General features: G+C 40.0%; 1 protein-coding gene across 8 annotated transcripts in view; it reads left to right on the top strand.

The window, feature by feature from the left end:
- The window catches only part of ATP8B4 (ATPase phospholipid transporting 8B4 (putative)), a 248,892-nt gene that overhangs the window by 216,912 nt on the left and 13,118 nt on the right, over positions 1-18,862 (top strand). For all 8 annotated transcript variants that reach the window (XR_006602907.1, XM_045067867.1, XM_004755458.3 and 5 more), the window contains 2 exons: positions 13,770-13,853; positions 16,291-16,536. Coding sequence is in view for 7 of the 8 variants with exons in the window: in XM_045067867.1 (XP_044923802.1) it covers positions 13,770-13,853; positions 16,291-16,536 (330 nt within the window). In the remaining variant the exon portion in view is untranslated. The remainder of the gene's footprint in view (positions 1-13,769; positions 13,854-16,290; positions 16,537-18,862) is intronic.

The raw sequence follows: 18,862 nt of genomic DNA, 5'->3' as shown, positions 1-18,862 counted from the left end.
AATCCTTTGGCTTTTTTTTTTTTTTTTTTTTTTAGCTCTGTTTTTCCCAAGACAATATGCTATAAACAAGGCAGCTGAAAAGAAAACAGCGTATTTTTCTGCATCTCTGTCTACAGATTATGAGAATTTTTGAATAGGGGACATTTTTACAGTGATGCTTTTTCTTCCCCCCACCCTGCACTGAAATTATTATTTAGCTGGCTTTGGCCTTCAAAGCCATGTGTTGAGTGACAAGGCTTTCCTAGCTCTTAAAGCCCATTAGATAACCACTTAGTTCCAGTCTGTTAATGAAAGTAGGCCATCTGAGGTCTTTCTACCCCTGCCATCCCTCCCCTAAGTTGCTTCAGTGGAACTGAAAGCTCCATGGGGAAATGCAAACAGTAGTAATAAAAACCCTAGAGCCTGGCAGATTCAGGAATAGCAAGCATGTGTTTAGAGGCCCTTTCCTGGCAGGCTTCATCCCCAATCACTTGTCTGTCCAAACCTGACAGGGGTGAGACTCACACACACCTGTTGACACACAACCTGGAGTCTTTGAATTCTCGGTCATTTAACAAGAATAAAGTGAGGGCCAGTTCAGGGCCAAGGGCTCTCCAACGACACCAGAATGAACCAGACTGATGCAGTTCCTGCCTTCAGGGAGCTTACAGTCTGGAAATGATTTTGTTTTCATAAATGTGAAACTGATGTTGAATAGTGACCTTTGGTAGAAAATAAGGATTTTTCCACCAAGAATTTTTTTTGAATTAAGTTTGTCATGGATGAGTCGTGTCTTGGGGCCAATCCTGTCTAATCCCAGCATGATTCATAGTGCCCTGGTACTTCTTTCCTGCACCTCTCAACAGATTGCTTTGAAGTAATCCACTCTACAGCTGAAAACATCTGATCAGATGGAAACAGGTTATGCTTTCTTAGACAAAATGTTGACTTTTAAAAACATCAGTTTAATTTCTTAATGAAGTGGCATGTGCTATTTCTTTATTACCTTGGTCTGTTTCTGGGGGCCTTGTGAATTTAATGCAGACTCTTATTTTTCTGATGATAGCTCCAGGAGATTCCCACCAATGCCCCATCCTGGTAGGTGGGCAGGGGCAGATGTGTAAGCCAATCCAGCTGTGGCGTGTGAGGCTCCAAGGGTCTGGGGGGGTGGAACCATTCACTGCCTGTCAGATGGTGGTGGCCTTGGACATCTCAAATGATGTAACCCAGGCTGGGTTCTACTTAGCTTGTGGACCTTCTGGTTAATTTCAAGACCCTAGCTCTGTTATTATTGCTTTAGGACCGACCCATGGGGAAAGAATCTGTTTGGGAGGGACGATACCTCTTTTGCTTGCTTTGCTGGATGGACTTTCTTTGGAGAAACAGCTGGGACACAGGAAAAAAAAATGTATGATTTGTTGAAATCTAGAATCTTTGCTTTGTTAGGGAATGTCAGAGATACTGAGTCCAGCCCCCCTCTTATAGAGGGGGAGCCTTAGTCCTGCAGGACTCAGGACTCACTGAGGGTCAGTGGTGTACAAGGCTAGGCCTGGAATCACGTTTTCTGACTCTCTCTTCAGTGCTTCCTCTACTCTGCTTGATAAGTGGCCATGGCAATTGTCACAGACTTGGAAGAGAGAATGGCTATATCTTCTTAAACAAACAGTTTTCACCCCACCCCTCATCAGGCAAGTGTTTGCTTTATTTGGTATCTAAAAGAGAAACATTCCACAACACTCAGTACAATAGGACTATGAGGAGAAAACAGCTCTTACTGAGCGCTAATGTCATAGTTGTGTGTGTGTGGGTGTGGGGGGAGGTTCCCACAGATTAGGCACTTAGAAAGGGCAGACTGCCTCCTGGAATCATCTAGAAGCTTGAAGGCCCCCCCCCCCCAGCAAACACTCCTACCAAACTGCCACTGAGCAAAAATTTAAATATATACTGTCCTGGTAAGATTTCCAACCAGATTTCTGGACCTGAGGGGTTTGGATGAAGGTCAGAGAAGTCTGTGAACTGAATCATGGACCCTTTTTAAGGACATGCCTTATCCCAAACTGTTATAAAGCCTGATTGATTTTCATGGAATGTAGTGTGGGCTTGTGTGCACTACTTATATGAGTAATTTACTTTAAAGGTACTCTATAAGCTCAGAATTTTTTTTTTAAAGATTATTTACTTGTTTATTTGACAGAGAGAGACAGCAAGAGAGGGAACACAAGCAGGGGAAGTGGGAGAGGGAGAAGCAGGCTTCCACTGAGCAGGGAGCCCCACGCTGGCCTGGATCCCAGGACCCTGGGGTCATGACCCGAACTGAATACAGATACTTAATGACTGAGCCACCCAGGCACCACTAACCTCAGGATTTTTAATAAATATGAACTGTTCCCAATCAGGGACAGAAACAAACAAACAAACAAAACCCAATGCAATCCACCATTGGTTGAAGCCCTATTTAGGAAATTCACATTTGAAACTATGTAACTACTGGCACTGTGTACTTTTGGGGATGATATTATCTGATGACAATTTATCATTGTCAGTGAGATACAGGACTGTGTATTTTTTTTTCAAACTCTGTTGTGATATGGAAACAATTATCTTGTCAAGTCCAGAAAAAGTTTAGTTCTGTCAAACAATATAAGAAAACTCACAATGAAAAATTTGGAAAGTGACATGAAAGAGTGCAACTAATCTCCAGGCTTTGATGACTTCATGGATGTGGTTACCTATGAGTCCTTCTCAACCTGGCATGGCAGTTCCTCTCCCCCTTGCCTTCCAGATGTGCTCTATGGAAACTGAGGGAGGGGTGGGTGCAGGGGCCATTCCTCCTGGCTCCTGCTAGTGGGTTTCTGTTAATTACACAAATCAGGAACAGATGTGCAGAGACTGAGCACCTCATATTTATTCCACAATGTGTTTTCTTTAAATGACAAATGTTTTTTAAGGCCAAAAGGAAATATCACTATATCATTTTTTTGCTACAACACTCAGCAAAAGGGGGCGGTGTATGTGTCTCCAAAGAGGTAGTCCATCCTGTCATTTGAACAAGGATCTAAGCCAACAGTCTCAGAGTAGAAAGCCCTTTGTAATTGTTTAAGAGTCTTAAGATCTATTTAAACGTGGCATTCTATAAATCATAGATTGTGTGTTCCTCAAGCTGTTGGATTGTAATTTGTAACTGGAGTATTTTTACTCTATCTAAAATGGCTGATAAGGTTGATAAATTACTCCCACAGAGAAGTGAGCAAGGAGGAACTTTCCTTAAATGGTAAAACCATTAAAATTGGAGAAATGGGAAACTCTTCCTTTTTTTCTCATCTGTGAAGAGACACTTACATAGTTCCAAACAGACTAGTGGTATGTTGCAGGAACATGGCTTTTCTCTCTGATTCAGAATATTGGAGATGGGAAAAGAAAATTTGGAAGTTGCGGGGGCGGGGGGGGAGGTGGTGGTGGTGCAGATATGGCTGCTTCTAGGAGTACAAGGGCTGTAGACAAATACTTTCTTTTGCAGAGCTTTTGTTTATATACACCATTTGAGTTACCCAAAGTCAGAGTGGCAGCACTGGTCTAGTCTCAAGCCAGAATGCTTTCTACAACAGAGGCTCCAGAGAGATCATTTTCCCTCCTTTGCCCATCTAGTCTCTTTGGGGCATCTGGTCAACCAACATGTAGGTGCATGTGTCTTTGAGATGGAGGTGGTGCAGGTAGGTGGTAGATGGCTTGAGCATGCCAGGAAGGGGATAAAGTAGGACAGGTTCCTTGTGGGTCATCATCTGGACTAGTGTGCCCCTCCCAGCTGGCCCTGGTCACCAGAGGGGACCTTAAAAACCTTCTGAGGGTATATAAAGGCCTTAAGGAGAAGTGGGATAACTATTTGAGTAGTTAGAAACCTCTTACAAGGGGAGGAAGAAGTCTGTTGTAGAAGAAATACTGCCGGTGACTTTAATTTTTGTGGAAGCCCCCAAACCTCTAAACTACATTAAAACAATGTACATAACCCAGGAATGTGATTTTCTTTTTTTTTTTTTTTTATTCTTAAGGTGAGTGACTCAGATTAGCACATTTTGGTACAGTGTGAGGCAAAACTAGAGCTAAGGAGTGATTAAATTTTTAAGAGGAAGATATTCAGTTTTCTTTAAATCTTGTTCTCTAATTTTGTACTTATTTCATTAACATAGTATCTTATTATAAAAATAAATAGTTATAGCAATAAAGAATTATATTTTCCATAAAAATGATCATTAATGGATAAACACACCTTTTTCTATATCCATTAAACCTATACAAACCTTTTTCTATAGCCATTAAACTTGAAGCTTGGATCCTTGCATGCTCTGTCCTCCCAACTTCCCTCCTTGTTCCCTGCCTCTTCCTCCCTCTCTCCCTCCTTCCCTGCCTTCTGTACATAACAATGGTGTTCACTACCTGAGCACTGTTTGTCAGATGCTGCTGTACTGGCATTTATTCATTTCATTGAACACTAAAGGCCTCCCTCAAATCCCCACTTTATAACCTAGGAACCTACGACTCAGAGAGATAGAGTATCTTACACAGTTCTGTCTTCTGACTCCAGTGCTCTTATGCTTAGGACTCCAGCATCCTTGTGTTGAATGCTTGCTATGTGTCAGGGACTGAGGTAGGTCCTTGGGCTCCAATAGATGGATAATCCTATAACATGCTCCCAAGGAGCTCCCATCCTATGGGATGGGTCTAGAAACCAGAACATAAATAATTGCAAGCTGATAATTATGAAGCGGTAAGGTGTGAATGTCATGGGACCACCAAGGAGTGGCCTAGAACCCAAGCCTAGAGGGTAGGAGTGGGCAGGGCTCAGAAAGTCTTCCTAGGAGCTCTGTCCCTGTGCTGACCCTTCAAGGATCAATCATAGTGAAACAGCTAAGAAATAAGAAGATTGGCCTCCTGGCAGGGAAGACATCAGGAGGAGTCTCAGAGGTAAAAATGGCCTGGGCAGAAACAGAAACTACCGTGCATGGTTATTGTGGTGCCATTTGGAGATTAATTTGATGTGGGGTGTTGGAGAGAGGGAGAAATACCAGATTTCTGGCTTGGGTTCTATGGTAAGTATAGCGGTCAGAAACTGATATAGGGAACATAGGAAAAGGGCCTGGTTAAAGGAGTATGAGAAGGAGTTCGGATCTGGACATACTGAGTTTGAGGAATGGTGGCACATCCTGAAGGCAACATCTTGTAGCAAGTTAAATATGTAACAGTCACAAAGAGTTGTGTAAAATAATTAATTAAATATTCGTAGAGCACCTACTCTTGGCTCACACTGCTCTAGGCACTGGAGTTACAGATGTGAGTAAGTCTCTGTTTCATGGAGATTATATCCTAGTGGGATAAAGGCAGATAATAAAGAAATAAATCAGTAAGATAATTTCAGAATTGTTATTAAGAAAGAATGGGCCTCAAAAAAAGGCTCCTTGAGGAGGTAACATGGGAAGTGTGAGCTGAGTGTTTAGAGGAAACTTTCATATGGTTAAAATACTCCAGGTGAAGGGTATAGCAAGTGCAAATCTCCTGAGGTAGGAATGAGCCTAGACCTAGAGAAAGATAATCAGTGAAATAAAGGGAGGAGGGGAGGACAGTGAGTGAAGCTGAAGAGGTGGGCAGGTGTGGGATCAGGAAATGCTATAGGCTGTGGTAGAGTGTGAATTTCATCCCATGTCCATTGGAGGCTTTGGGCCCGAGTCAGTGTTAATGGTATCATTTTAAATCAAATGTCCAGCATACAAATTGTATATATTGTATACTCTCAATATATCAAGTGATGTGAGAAAACAGCCTTTAAGGAAACTTGCCAAGTGGTATCACTGATTGAGAGAGGCAGTTTCAGGTTGCTGGAGGTGGGTGTAGGGGATGGGGTGCTGGGTGATAGACACTGGGGAGGCTATGTGCTATAATGAGTGCTGTGAATTGTGTAAGACTGAGGAATCACACACCTGTAACCCTGGGATAAATAATACCCTATATGTTAATAATTTAAAAAGATGCAGTTTCATGCAGTGATCAGTGTTATGAATGCTGATGTCAAGGTACCAGGCTGGAACGTGGTCCTGATACTTGCTTAGCCAGCGCTTCTCAAACTTTTATGAACTTAGGACCCTATCTACCAATATTTTTCATATAAAAAATTAAAATGGAGAAAACACTGAAAGAGTTCCTTCATTAATTCTTTAGAAAATAATGAACCCATGACATATTTACCTAAACGGCATTTTTTAATGAGAAAATAATTGTATTTTCCAAAACGAAATCTAAGTGAGAAGAGTAACGTTTTTAAAAAAAGATTTTATTTATTTATTTAGGAGAGAGAATGAGCAGTGGAGAGGGGCACAGGGAGAGAGATTGAGGCAGACCCCTCAGTGAGCAGAGTGCCTGATGTTGGGCTCTATCCCAGGATCCGGAGATTATGACCTGGGCTGTAGATGCTTAACAGCCTGAGCCACCCAGGCACCCCCAAGTGTGGCACTTTTTTATACTTAATCTCTTACTATTTGGCACAGTAGGAGACAGCTGCGTTCTGATACCTGCTTTTGTATCCAGCTGGGTATGACATCACAAGTCATAGACACTCATTGGAGAACTGGAGTAAAAAGGGAATATAAATAACTGTTTAGTATCATTGTGAAAATAGTCTTGATGTGCAGATCCCCTGAGAGTTCCTCAGGCCACACTTCAAAAATCTTTGTGTTACAGGTATGACATTGGACAATCTCCTAACAGGTCGGATGGGCATCAGTTTCCCCATCTTTATATTGAGGGCTGCTAGTAGTACCAACCCCAGAAGGCTCTTGTGAGGGTTTAAGGAGTCAGTATAGGCTAAGCCTTTAAAATGGTGCCTGGTACATAGTAGGTGCTCAGTAAGGGTCAGCTAGTGTTCTTTTTGTTATTGTGATTCTGAGTGGCAGTAAAAACTCTTCCAAGGAATTGCAAAAACTCATTTAAACTTTATTTTCACTGACTTTTCCCTTCCTGTCCTCTCTTGTTCCAGTTGTGAAATGAGGTTTCACATCTAGGCAACTTGCAAATGCTGCTGCCAAAGAGCTGTGGGTTTTAATGCTGATTTGTTTGTGATGATGATGGAACTTCATGCCAGACCATTAGCCCCTCACATCATAGTTTCCCAGATTCTCTCTTTCTTCCTAATCCCTGAAATCATCTCTTCTCCATGAGTGGCCCCTGAATGGTGGAGGAGATGGAAGAAAAAGTGATTTGATAGCTTCCGGTTTTGCTTGGGGCTACAAGACTTTAGTTGGATGGCTTCTCCCCTAGAAAATTTTCTAAACTGTAATTGTGCCATAAATTGATATATTGGAGGAATGAAAGTCAGATGCCATCATCAAATTCTTGAACATTTGTGTCAGCTTTTTTTTTTTCTTTTTCTTTTTGGATAGGGGCAAGTGAAATTGTTGATCTTGGCTTCATAGAGGAATTACCTGAAAAAAAAAATTTAAACTATCAATGCCTTTAACATCCCAATCCCAAAAGATACTAACTGGCCTGGGGTGTGATATGGGCTCAGGATTTTATTTTATTTTTATTTTTTTTATTTTTTAAAGATTTTATTTATTTATTTGACAGAGAGAGATCACAAGTAGGCAGAGAGGCAGGCAGAGAGAGAGGAGGAAGCAGGCACCCTGCTGAGCAGAGAGCCCAATGTGGGACTCGATCCCAGGACTCTGAGATCATGACCTGAGCCAAAGGCAGCGGCTTAACCCACTGAGCCACCCAGGCGCCCCTGGGCTCAGGATTTTAAAAATCCTTCCAGTGTCCTAAGTCTCACCACACAATGACTAAAACAGAAGGCCACAGATTTCCCTTTTTATATTATAAAATATAATGAATCTACAGAGTACAAAATACATAAATGTCAGCTTAACAAATTGTTATAAAATGAGCATCTATGTAGCCATAATTGACTGCAAGAAACAGATAATGGCCAGACCCCCAAAGCTCTTCTTACGTTTTCTTAGTTGCTCTTTTTCCAATGGTGTAGAAGTAACCATCACCCTGAAATTTTACAATCACTCTGTGGCTTTGTTTTATAATTTTTCCATATAAGCTTGAATCCCTAAACCACACAGATCAGGCTGACACATTTTAAAATTTTATTAATATGGAATCTTCTTTCTTTGTCTGGCTTTTTTTGCTCAACCATATGTATTTTTTTAAATTCACGTGTGGTTTTATAGTTCCTTACTTTTCATTATTCTGTTGTATTCTATTATATCAATATATTACAGTGTCTTTCTCCATTCCACTCCTAATGGATGTTTTTGGTTGTTTCTGGTTTGGGACTCTTAAAACCAGAGCTGCTGTGAGCATTTTCTTATGTCTTCTGGTGCATGAAGGTGGATATTCTGATGTCTGTGAGCTGCTGTGTGCATGGGACTCTTAACAACCAGAGCTGCTGTGAGAATTTTCTTATGTCTCCTGGTGCATGAAGGCTGATATACATCGAGATATGGAACTGTTGCTTGTCCAGAGAAAAGAGAGTCCAACCTGCAGTTTTGGTGGACAGGAGTTGGTGTCTGGGACCCTGTTTTCATTCCTACTCTTGGGTTGGGAGCCTCGAAGTTTGTACTGCTCTGAGCCACAGGCCTTGGGACTCTTGATGGTCTACAGGAGGCAATAGAGAAGGCTGTAATCATCTGCTTTGGGTCGTTTCCTGGGACTAGAGGGACAAGTTTCAACACCCATAAAGGGTAGAGATCCTGATGGAACATTCCACTCTGGGCTGAGACCCAAGGGAAGCCTCTTGGCAATAGAGCGAACTGTGCTATGGCAGGACAGCTGGCTGGCCCCCAAATCGTCAGGCCTTCATTCCATTCTCAGCAGCTGGTAGAAGGAAGTAAACCGTTTCTGGAGAAAGATAACATTATCCTAGGCTTTGAAGTAGTTCCTAAGTTCCAGTTCTTTCCCTAATCTTAACAGGCAAATTTCCACTGGATTGTTAGTTCATTGATGCTTTAAAAAAATTTTTTTTAATTAACATATAATGTATTATTAGCCCCAGGGGTACCGGTCTGTGAATCACCAGGTTTACACACTTCACAGCACTCACCATAGCATATACCCTTCCCAATGTCCATAACCCTACCACCCTCGCCCTACCCCCACCCCGGCAACCCTCAGTTTGTTTTGTGACATTAAGAGTCTCTTATGGTTTGTCTCTCTCCTGATCCCATCTTGTTTCACTTATTCTTTTCCTACCCTCCAACACCCCCCCCCCCATTGCATTTCCACTTCCTCATATCAGGGAGATCGTATGATGGTTGTCTTTCTCCGATTGACTTATTTCACTAAGCATAATACCCTCTAGTTCCATCCATGTCATCATAAATGGCAAGATTTCATTTCTTTTGATGGCTGCATAGTATTCCATGGTATATATATATATACACCACATCTTCTTTATCCATTCATCTGTTGATAGACATCTAGGTTCTTTTCATAGTTTGGCTATTGTGGACATGGCTTCTATAAACATTTGGGTTCATGTGCCCCTTCGGATCACTACATTTGTATCTTTAGGGTAAATACCCAGTAGTGCCATTGCTGGGTCATAGGGTAGCTCTATTTTCAACTTTTTGAGGAACTTCCATGCTGTTCTCCAGTGTTGCATTCCCACCAACAAGGTAGGAGGGTTCCCCTTTCTCCACATTCTCGCCAACATCTGTCATTTCCTGACTTGTTAATTTTAGCCATTCTGACTGGTGTGAGGTGGTATCTCATTGTGGTTTTGATTTGCATTTCCCTGATGCCGAGTGATATGGAGCACTTTTTCATGTGTCTGTTGGCCATCTGGATGTCTTCTTTGCAGAAATGTCTGTTCATGTCTTCTGCCCATTTTTTGATTGGATTACTTGTTCTTTGGGTGTTGAGTTTGATAAGTTCTTTATAGATTTTGGATACTAGCCCTTAATCTGATATGTCATTTGCAAATATCTTCTCCCATTCTGTCAGTTGTCTTTTGGTTTTCTTAACTGTTTCCTTTGCTGTGCAAAAGCTTTTGATCTTGATGGAGTCCCAATAGTTCATTTTTGCCCTTGCTTCCTTGCCTTTGGTGATGTTCCTAGGAAGAAGTTGCTGCGGCTGAGGTCGAAGAGGTTGCTGCCTGTGTTCTCCTCAAGGATTTTGATGGATTCCTTTCACACATTGAGGTCCTTCAAGCATTTTGAGTCTATTTTCATGTGTGGTGTAAGGAAATGGTCCAATTTCATTTTTCTGCATGTGGCTGTCCAATTTTCCCAACACCATTTGTTGAAGAGACTGTCTTTTTTCCATTGGACATTATTTTCTGCTTTGTCAAAGACTAGTTGGCCATAGTTGAGGGTCTATTTCTGGGCTCTCTATTCTGTTCCATTGATCTATGTGTCTGTTTTTGTGCCAGTGCCATACTGTCTTATTGATGACAGCTTTGTAATAGAGCTTGAAGTCTGGAATTGTGATGCCACCAACTTTGGCTTTCTTTTTCAATATTCCTCTGGCTATTTGAGGTTTTTTCTGGTTCCATATAAATTTTAGAATTATTTGTTCCATTTCTTTGAAAACAATGGGTGGGATTTTGCTAGGGATTGCATTAGATATGTAGATTGCTTTAGGTAGCATAGACATTTTCACAACATTTGTTCTTCCAATCCAGGAGCATGGAACATTTTCCCATTTCTTTATGTCTTCCTCAGTTTCTTTCATGAGTACTTTATAGTTTTCTGAGTACAGATTTTTTCCCTCTTCGGTTAGATTTATTCCTAGGTATCTGATGGTTTTGGGTGCAATTGTAAATGGGATTGACTCTTTAATTTCTCTTTCTTCTGTCTTGGTGGTGTAAAAAAATGCAGCTGATTTCTGTGCATTGATTTTATATCCTGACACTTTCCTGAATTCCTGTACAAGTTCTAGCAGATTTGGAGTGGTGTTTTTTGGGTTTTCCACATATAGTATCATATCATTTGCAGAGTGATAGTTTTACTTCTTCTTGCTGATTTGGTTGCCTTTAATTTTTTTTGTTGTTGTTGTCTGACTGCTGAGGCTAGGACTTCTAGTACTATGTTGAATAGCAGTAGTGATAATGGACATCCCTGCCATGTTCCTGACTTTAGTGGAAAAGCTCTCAGTTTTCCCCCATTAAGAATGATATTCGTGAAATAAGTCAAGCAGAGAAAGACAACTATCATATGATCTCCCTGATATGAGGAAGTGGTGATGCAACATGGGGGCTTAAGTGGGTAGGAGAAGAATAAATGAAACAAGATGGAATTGGGAGGGAGACAAACCATAAGTGAGTGACTCTTAATCTCACAAAACAAACTGAGGGTTGCTGGGGGGAGGGGTTTGGGAGAAGGGGGTGGGATTATGGACATTGGGGAGGGTATGTGCTTTGGTGAGTGCTGTGAAGTGTGTAAACCTGGTGATTCACAGACCTGTACCCCTGGGGATAAAAATATATGTTTATAAAAAATGAAAAATTAATAAAAAAAGTCAAAAACAAACAAACAAATAAATAAATAAATAAAAGGGAATTATCAATTAGAGAACTTTAAAACTGATTATTAGAAGTGGTTATTTTTAGTCATAAGCCCACTCCTCTTGACAGTATGGTCCCTAATGTTGCTGCCTTGTCTAAATCCTAGCTCAGCTATTTATTGGTGGTAGAATTAAACTTTTCTGCTTTGCTTTGACCTACCCTCAAAGAGAATGATGTTGAGCAGATCTTTCTTATGTGGATTCCAGACCTCAATTCTGAGATACACAAAAGAGAAAACAATTTCCCTCTCTCATCTACCCCATTCTTCCTTTTCCCTTTTCTGTTCTCATTTTTTCCCCTGCCCTAAGATTGAACTCCCCCCAAGATGATTGACAGCAGGAATGTCCTTACTTCTTGCTATTGGGCTAACTTTACTCAGAATACAATAATCATTGTATTTCACAGTGCCTGGTCTATTCACTGTTGAATAAAGCCACCTGTGAAACTTCAACAGAACAGTCTAGGTTGAGATTTGGCATTAGAAAACTGGCCTTCATTTCCCTTTTCCTTGAACAAATATACACTCGTTTTAAGAATAAACAATGAAGTGAAAACAGGGTAATCCAAATCAAGATTTAGCAATAAAGACACCAAAATATTTTCTCTTTGATATAACCTACATGCACAGGACATAATTTAATGGATTACCTTAATTATACAACTATATGGAATCTACCTTTAGCTTCTGTTTGGAACATTTGTGTTTAAGATTCCTCATTGCTTTCAGAACTTTTCTAAGAATAATATGTCCTTCAGAATATATTCAGAATTCAGCACACCTGCCCGCTGGTCACTTGGCCCAGCCACCCCTCTCTTCCATTTGGCTACTGTGTTAGCTTCCTAATTGGTTCCTCAGCTTCCATCATGGCCCCTCTTCAGTCTGTTCTCAGGGCAAGTATCCAGGGTGATTCTACTAAAATATAAATCAGGTTGCTCCTTTGCTTAAAATTCTCTAGAGTTTTCCCATTTCACTTAGGGAATAAGCCATGGTTACCTACATAGGATCCAATTCCTTATTCCTTTGACATAGCCAGTTGGGCTGCCCTGCTGTTCTCTGAACAGATGCTTTCTTTCCTCAGGATTTTCTCATGGGATCTACTTGCAGTATGCAGTGCTTCTGTCCCAGAAAGCTGCATAATTTGATAATTTGTTCCCTTATATCCTGTAGATCTTTTCCAAATGTCACTTCTTGGTGAGCTTTTTCTCCAGTCACCTTATTAAAATTACAATCCTCTGACATTTCCTATCCACATTTCCTCCCTAGTATTTATTATCTACTTACTTACTCATATAAATATATATATAGATATATAAATATTTATTATTAATTATTTATTTTTTTCCACCAACAGAATGCAAATTTTATGAAGAGTTTCTATGTGATTATAGCATGTTAAATTACCATTGCCTAAAACCTAGTACCTGGCACATCATAGATTTTTGACAAATACTTAATGAACAAATGGATGAATGGATGACAGAATGGTAGACTAGACTGAGTTAGGAGCTAGAGACCTAGGTTTTAGTTTTTGCCTTTGCATATGATAAGCTCTATAATATTTATTACATTTTGTTTCTACATCTCTATGTGCTTACCAACAAAATGGGGATATAACAACTGTTTCATATGCCTCATTGGCTTTTAGTGAGGCTCATGCAAGAAAATACTCTAAACAAGTGTTAGGGGATATTTTAATTGTCTAACTTGTTTATACCCAGTGTATTGAGCAACTAGCTCCATGCCCACTTTCCTTTAAATCAATTCCCAAGAAAAAAACTCTCCATTTGAACACAGGGTTGGGCTGACAGGTTCATTTCTGCATCTCCCTCTGAAGATTTTAGTGGATTCTTTGTTTGTCACTTAGATCAGATCATTGGATTAACTATATAAGCCACTGAAGACCTGAAGAATGAAATACCCTACCACGGGGTTTTTGGCCTTCCATGTGTCTAGTGTCATGTTGGGTATTCTGCATATGTGGTCTCCTTTCATCCCACTACAACTGGAGAGCATGGTTTTATTTTAGAGATGAAAAATTTGAAGTTTAGAGGATCTGGTATTCCAATGAGACAGCAAAGCTGATAAGAGAGAGAGCCTAGGGGAGAACTGGTGTTTGTATCTAATATCAAACTCTCACCCATCTCAGGAAATTGAGATATTTAACCCAAAATCCTAAAAAAGGAATACTCTTCCATGGATGGTGTTTCTCACTGATATATTGTTTCTTTTCAGACTGTTTATGACCAGTGGTTTATTACCCTTTTTAACATTGTCTACACATCATTGCCTGTTTTAGCCATGGGCATTTTTGACCAGGTATGTATTTTTTTTTCTGTCTTTATAACTTATTTTGCTTTCTGGATGCTTTTTAGTAGCTTTTAGCTTCTAAGGAGAAAGCACAAATCATGGAAAGAGTCCTAGAAGTTCAGTTGTTTTAACAGGTATTGCATGGATCTAAAACCCTTCCAGATCCTTCTCCCACCAAATGGTTCTCTGGTCAAATTTAGGCTACCCAGCCTAATTTCATTTTAGTCCAGCATTTCCCAGGCTTATATGACTATACTTCTATTTATGTATTTTTTATATAACACCTATTAATATGACTCAGAACTAGTGCCTTGTCATTCAAACCCTGGGAAATGATGCATTAACCCTGAATACAGAGAACCATGCAGTGATAGATAGAAAATGATGGAACTCATCATTGGGAGGCAGAGGGCCTGCATTTGTGGTGAAATATCCTTGGCCAGAACAGCTCAGAATGAGAACTAGAGGCCAGTAGAATACCCTGCCAATGGCAGAGGAAGATATGAAGCCCCACAGTGACGGAGAGAAGGACACAGTCTTTTTTCTAGCTCAGAATTCTTGGGAAGAGAGAGGGGAGACAGTCAGTTACCAAAATGGTGGATCTTTGGCATACTTATTGCCTTGGAAGGTACTTCCTGGAAGGGGGAAGATGTCTGGCATCCTGTGGGGAAGTGGAAGGATAGCCAGAGGAGTTTCCATGGCACAATTAGAGTGTATTATTTTAAAAATTTTTTTGAAAGTGTATTTGAGGAGACCAGATTTTCTCCAGACTGTTGTTAGACCTGTTAGCTAGGCCTCATTTTTCTGGCCCAAAGTTAGCTGTCTTTTGCAAAATATAAATCTTCATGTTATGAGCTCATTCCACTCTCCTGTTCTGTGCCTTTGTTAGTTAGTTGTCTCACTTCTTTTATGTAAAAAGGGCAGCTTGTTAATGACATATTTTGTGGAATTCTGTAAAAAAGTAATGAACTCTTGAAAGCCATTGATGTAAAGGATTAAGCATATTGATTTCCAAGTACCCATGTCCATGTGTTTCTTTTCTTGGTGCTTCATAACTGCCCAGAATGTGGAATAGAGTAATAAAAATAAGACTGTTTCTGGGAAAAGATGGTTATTGTGCAATTCAAAAAAATATATATAACAAGGCCCCTTTTTGCCATCTAGTTGAGTGTCTGCCTCTGTCCTTTTCCACTTTGTCAACTTGGCCCCTAAACTGATCACATGGTCATGGAATGTGATGCTGCAAGGCCTCCATGACCATCTAGGATCCACTCATTTTATAAAGAGGAAACCAAGGCTCAAGTCATTGCTGTAAAGCCAGACAGCCAGTGTGTGACAGAATTCAGCCTAGTACCAGGCCACATGACTCTGAGATTGCTCTGCTGTTACCACTATTATTATTTATTATCATCATCATTATTTCATGTATTATTATTTATAGAAGCATCTGTTATTTATTACTTATGGAGTGGCAAGAACTCTCCTGAATACATGAACTTAATCATGTGGTCCTGTGAGAGAGGAGCTGTTGTTTGCATGTCTGGAGATAAGGAAACTGAGGTTCAAACAGGTTACATAACCAGTTTAAAACCATATACCTGCTAAGCAGTGGAACTGTGGTTTGAACTCAGGGTATGTCATGTTTTTCATGGGACCCCATCCAACAAGACCATGGCCATGCCACAAGCAGGACGTGGAACTTGGTCTGTCCCCAGAGTTGATGCCTGTGTTGCTCCTTATTTAGCTGCTTCCCCTCTACTTCCGGTCCTCTGATGTCCTCAGTGGTCAGGCCTTGCCTCCTTTTGGTTTGGGCATTTGGCTTTGATGCTCAAAGCATTACTTTGGGTCTGGTTGGAAATGCTGTTTCAGACCCTAACCCCAACCTTTGAATCATCATTTGCTCCCCAAGTGGTTTGTGTGCACACTAAGTTTGGGAAGCACTGTTTTAGTTTCTCCCAGGACCCTGTTTGGGGCCAAAGTTTCCTTCTCATTGTTTCAGTTTTTATGTCCTGAACAGCTGGTATCAGAATTCTCACTGGGCAGAACACTTAGCTCCTCAGGTTCAGCTTCAACTCCCTGTCTTGGCAATTAATCCCTGGACCCCATTGGGCGCATAGGATGTACTAGAATCCTGGGAACATGAGTGCAGCTTTAAGAGAGGAGAGGAAAGCAGCTTTATTCTGAAACCAACGATCTGGGTGCAAATTCTGGTTCTGTTGTAAAAGCTATATGATCTCCCCTGAGTATCACTTGGAGGCTCAAGTTCCTCTTCAATAAAATTGGGATCATTTGATTATCTTCTGGGTTATCATGGGAATGAAAACAGTTAATGAATCATGTTTATAGGGTATGCTTAGAAATGCACTTGCTCTTTCCCGAGATGGGGAATTCAGGGCCTTTCCAACTTCTCCTCAAACCTCCTCCACTGAAGTAACTCTGTTGATAGGATGTGAGTGACCAGAACAGCATGGACTATCCCCAGCTCTACAAACCTGGACAGCTGAACCTACTGTTTAACAAGCGTCAATTTTTCATCTGCATGGCACATGGCATCTACACCTCGCTGGCCCTTTTCTTCATCCCCTATGGAGCCTTTTACAATGTGGCTGGAGAGGATGGGCAGCACATAGCCGACTACCAGTCTTTTGCAGTTACCATGGCTACATCTTTGGTCATTGTGGTCAGTGTGCAGGTAATCTTGTTGCTGAAAATGTCTTAACCTGATGGCTTTACAACTTTTAAAATTCGTTTTCTTTGTTGACTGATTTTGTCTACTTGTTGGGGCAAAAAATAATAATAACCCTAAAGGAATCTTGGAGTTTTCTAACTACACATTTTGAGATGGAAACAGAAAGCTTTAATGTAAATGACCAGATGTGGTAAATTAGCATTTAGTGTCTATAACCTCTCTGTTAGTAGAAACCTCACAATTAATTACTTCTTGGGGTGGAGTGTAGTATATAAAGAGAAATGATTAAACTATTGCTTCTTTCTTGGGTTTGGAAAAGAAAAGTTTTCAACAGTGGCAGAGAGAAACTTTCCCATGGTTTCTATCACTTAATAATTTCCAGGCATTAAAGTGAGATTTAAAATTTATTTGGTAATACATATCTGTGAAATTATTCAAGAAGTTCAGTGTTATATTTTGACCTATCTGAACCTTACATTCAGAGAAGCTCTACTGCTAGGGATGTTTTTGATGAGCCATTGACCTCACTGGGCTTTTTGAGTGTTTCTATTTCCTTCTTAATGAAAATGGTAGGCAAAACCATTCGATATTGAGTTAGAGTTCACAAAAGCTTTCTTTTTTTTTTTTTAATTTTTTATTTTTTATAAACATATATTTTTTATCCCCAGGGGTACAGGTCTGTGAATCACCAGGTTTACACACTTCACAGCACTCACCAAAGCACATACCCTCCCCAATGTCAGAGTTCACAAAAGCTTTCTTAATCATTAAAATCTGTACCTCTGGGTGGATGCAGTAGGCAATGTGGCCTGTTTTTTTCTTTTGCTTTGTTTTCTTTCTTTTTTTCTTTTTTTTCTAAGGAGCAAATATCAGTCAAGGACTTCATTTTTAGAGTTTAAATTGCCTTTGGTCAGTCCTTTTTCTATCCTTTAAACAATCTGTTTTTTACAAGTATTAGCTGGTCATTTCCAAAAAAGAATCTCATTAAGCCCCAGACTTTCTCTTCATGACTCAAAAATAAACATTGCATTAAATGCCACCAATGTAAACATATTGCTTTTAAAGGACATTTCTGCTATTCCTTGGTCCGTCTAAGTGAATGTTATTAAACCTATACCAAAGCTATCAAACACTTGACAACTTGGAATTTCATAATTCAGAATCAGACAGGTAGCATCCAAAAACAGAACCAGATTTCTCCACTCAGAAAGTTCTGTTTTTCTCTCTTATAACTAAATAAAGCATGCTGTTGCTTTGCAAACCCTCCATGTCTAGTTCCCCTATGTTCATTCTCTGGCAAAGATGGAAATAATGGAGTAACTTAAAGCATCTTGTATAGCTAAGACATTCATTCTGATAGTCTATTACTGGGACAGGGTGAATATCACCTCACAAGAAGCTGTTGTTCCATTGTTTCTTATAGTTCTTACTGTTATACTAGACACTCCAATGTGTTTTGTTTTTTTGCCTTTTGATCCCTGAGCAGACTGTGTATACTGTTATATTTCTAGCCTAGAGAATTAAGTGATCTACTCCTTGCCATAAAGGCACATTTCCTGTTCTCTGGATTCTCTTCCCGATGGGGAGGACTGCTGTGGGACATCTCTTTAGTGGTAACAGCTTATTCACCAGGATAGGCTTCTTACTTGGTACTCCAAGAAATCATTTGGAAGGCAGTAACTGAGATAAAAAACCAATATCTGAAGTAAGAAACAAATGGGAAATATTCTTCAAACTGTCATTAACATCATCTGCTATATAAGTAAGGATTAAAATATTAGCTGGAAAGGATATGAGGGACATTCATCCTTAGAGAAACTGTTTTTCATAATTAATTCTATAATTTTTGGTTAACATTATCTTTTTAATTAAAAAAACCTTGTTGATATTCCTATGTATCTTTTTCTTTGTCCATAATTTATTTTCTTATATGCTGTCATAGCAAGGCCAGTCCTGTGTTTTTACACTGATTTTAGATTTAGAAGCTCTTTCCTCATAAAGTACATGGTTGCTGTTGGATGTCATAGTTCCGTTTCTCCTTTTTCACAAATTGAGAGACCACAGAAACAATCTAATTTAAAAACATTGTTTATTCGCAAAAGGAGACATAGCATTGGTACAGTACTATTAACTGAACTACAGACTTAATTCACATTTCCTCACTTTTTCCATTACTGACCGTTAGTCGGTTCCAGGGTCCTACATTGCATTTAGTTGTAATGCCTCCTTAGTCTCCTGCAGTTGACTTTCTACAGTCTTTCCTTGTCTTTCATGGCCTTGACACTTTTGAATAACAGTGGTCAGATATTCTATAGAATGTTTCTGGATT

This window comes from Mustela putorius, unplaced genomic scaffold (assembly GCF_011764305.1).
Source record: "Mustela putorius furo isolate JIRA1106 unplaced genomic scaffold, ASM1176430v1.1 tig00003898_pilon_pilon_pilon, whole genome shotgun sequence".
Taxonomy (NCBI): domain Eukaryota; kingdom Metazoa; phylum Chordata; class Mammalia; order Carnivora; family Mustelidae; genus Mustela; species Mustela putorius.
The sequence above is the reverse complement of the archived record's forward strand: the minus strand, read 5'-3'. Positions and strand labels throughout refer to the sequence as shown.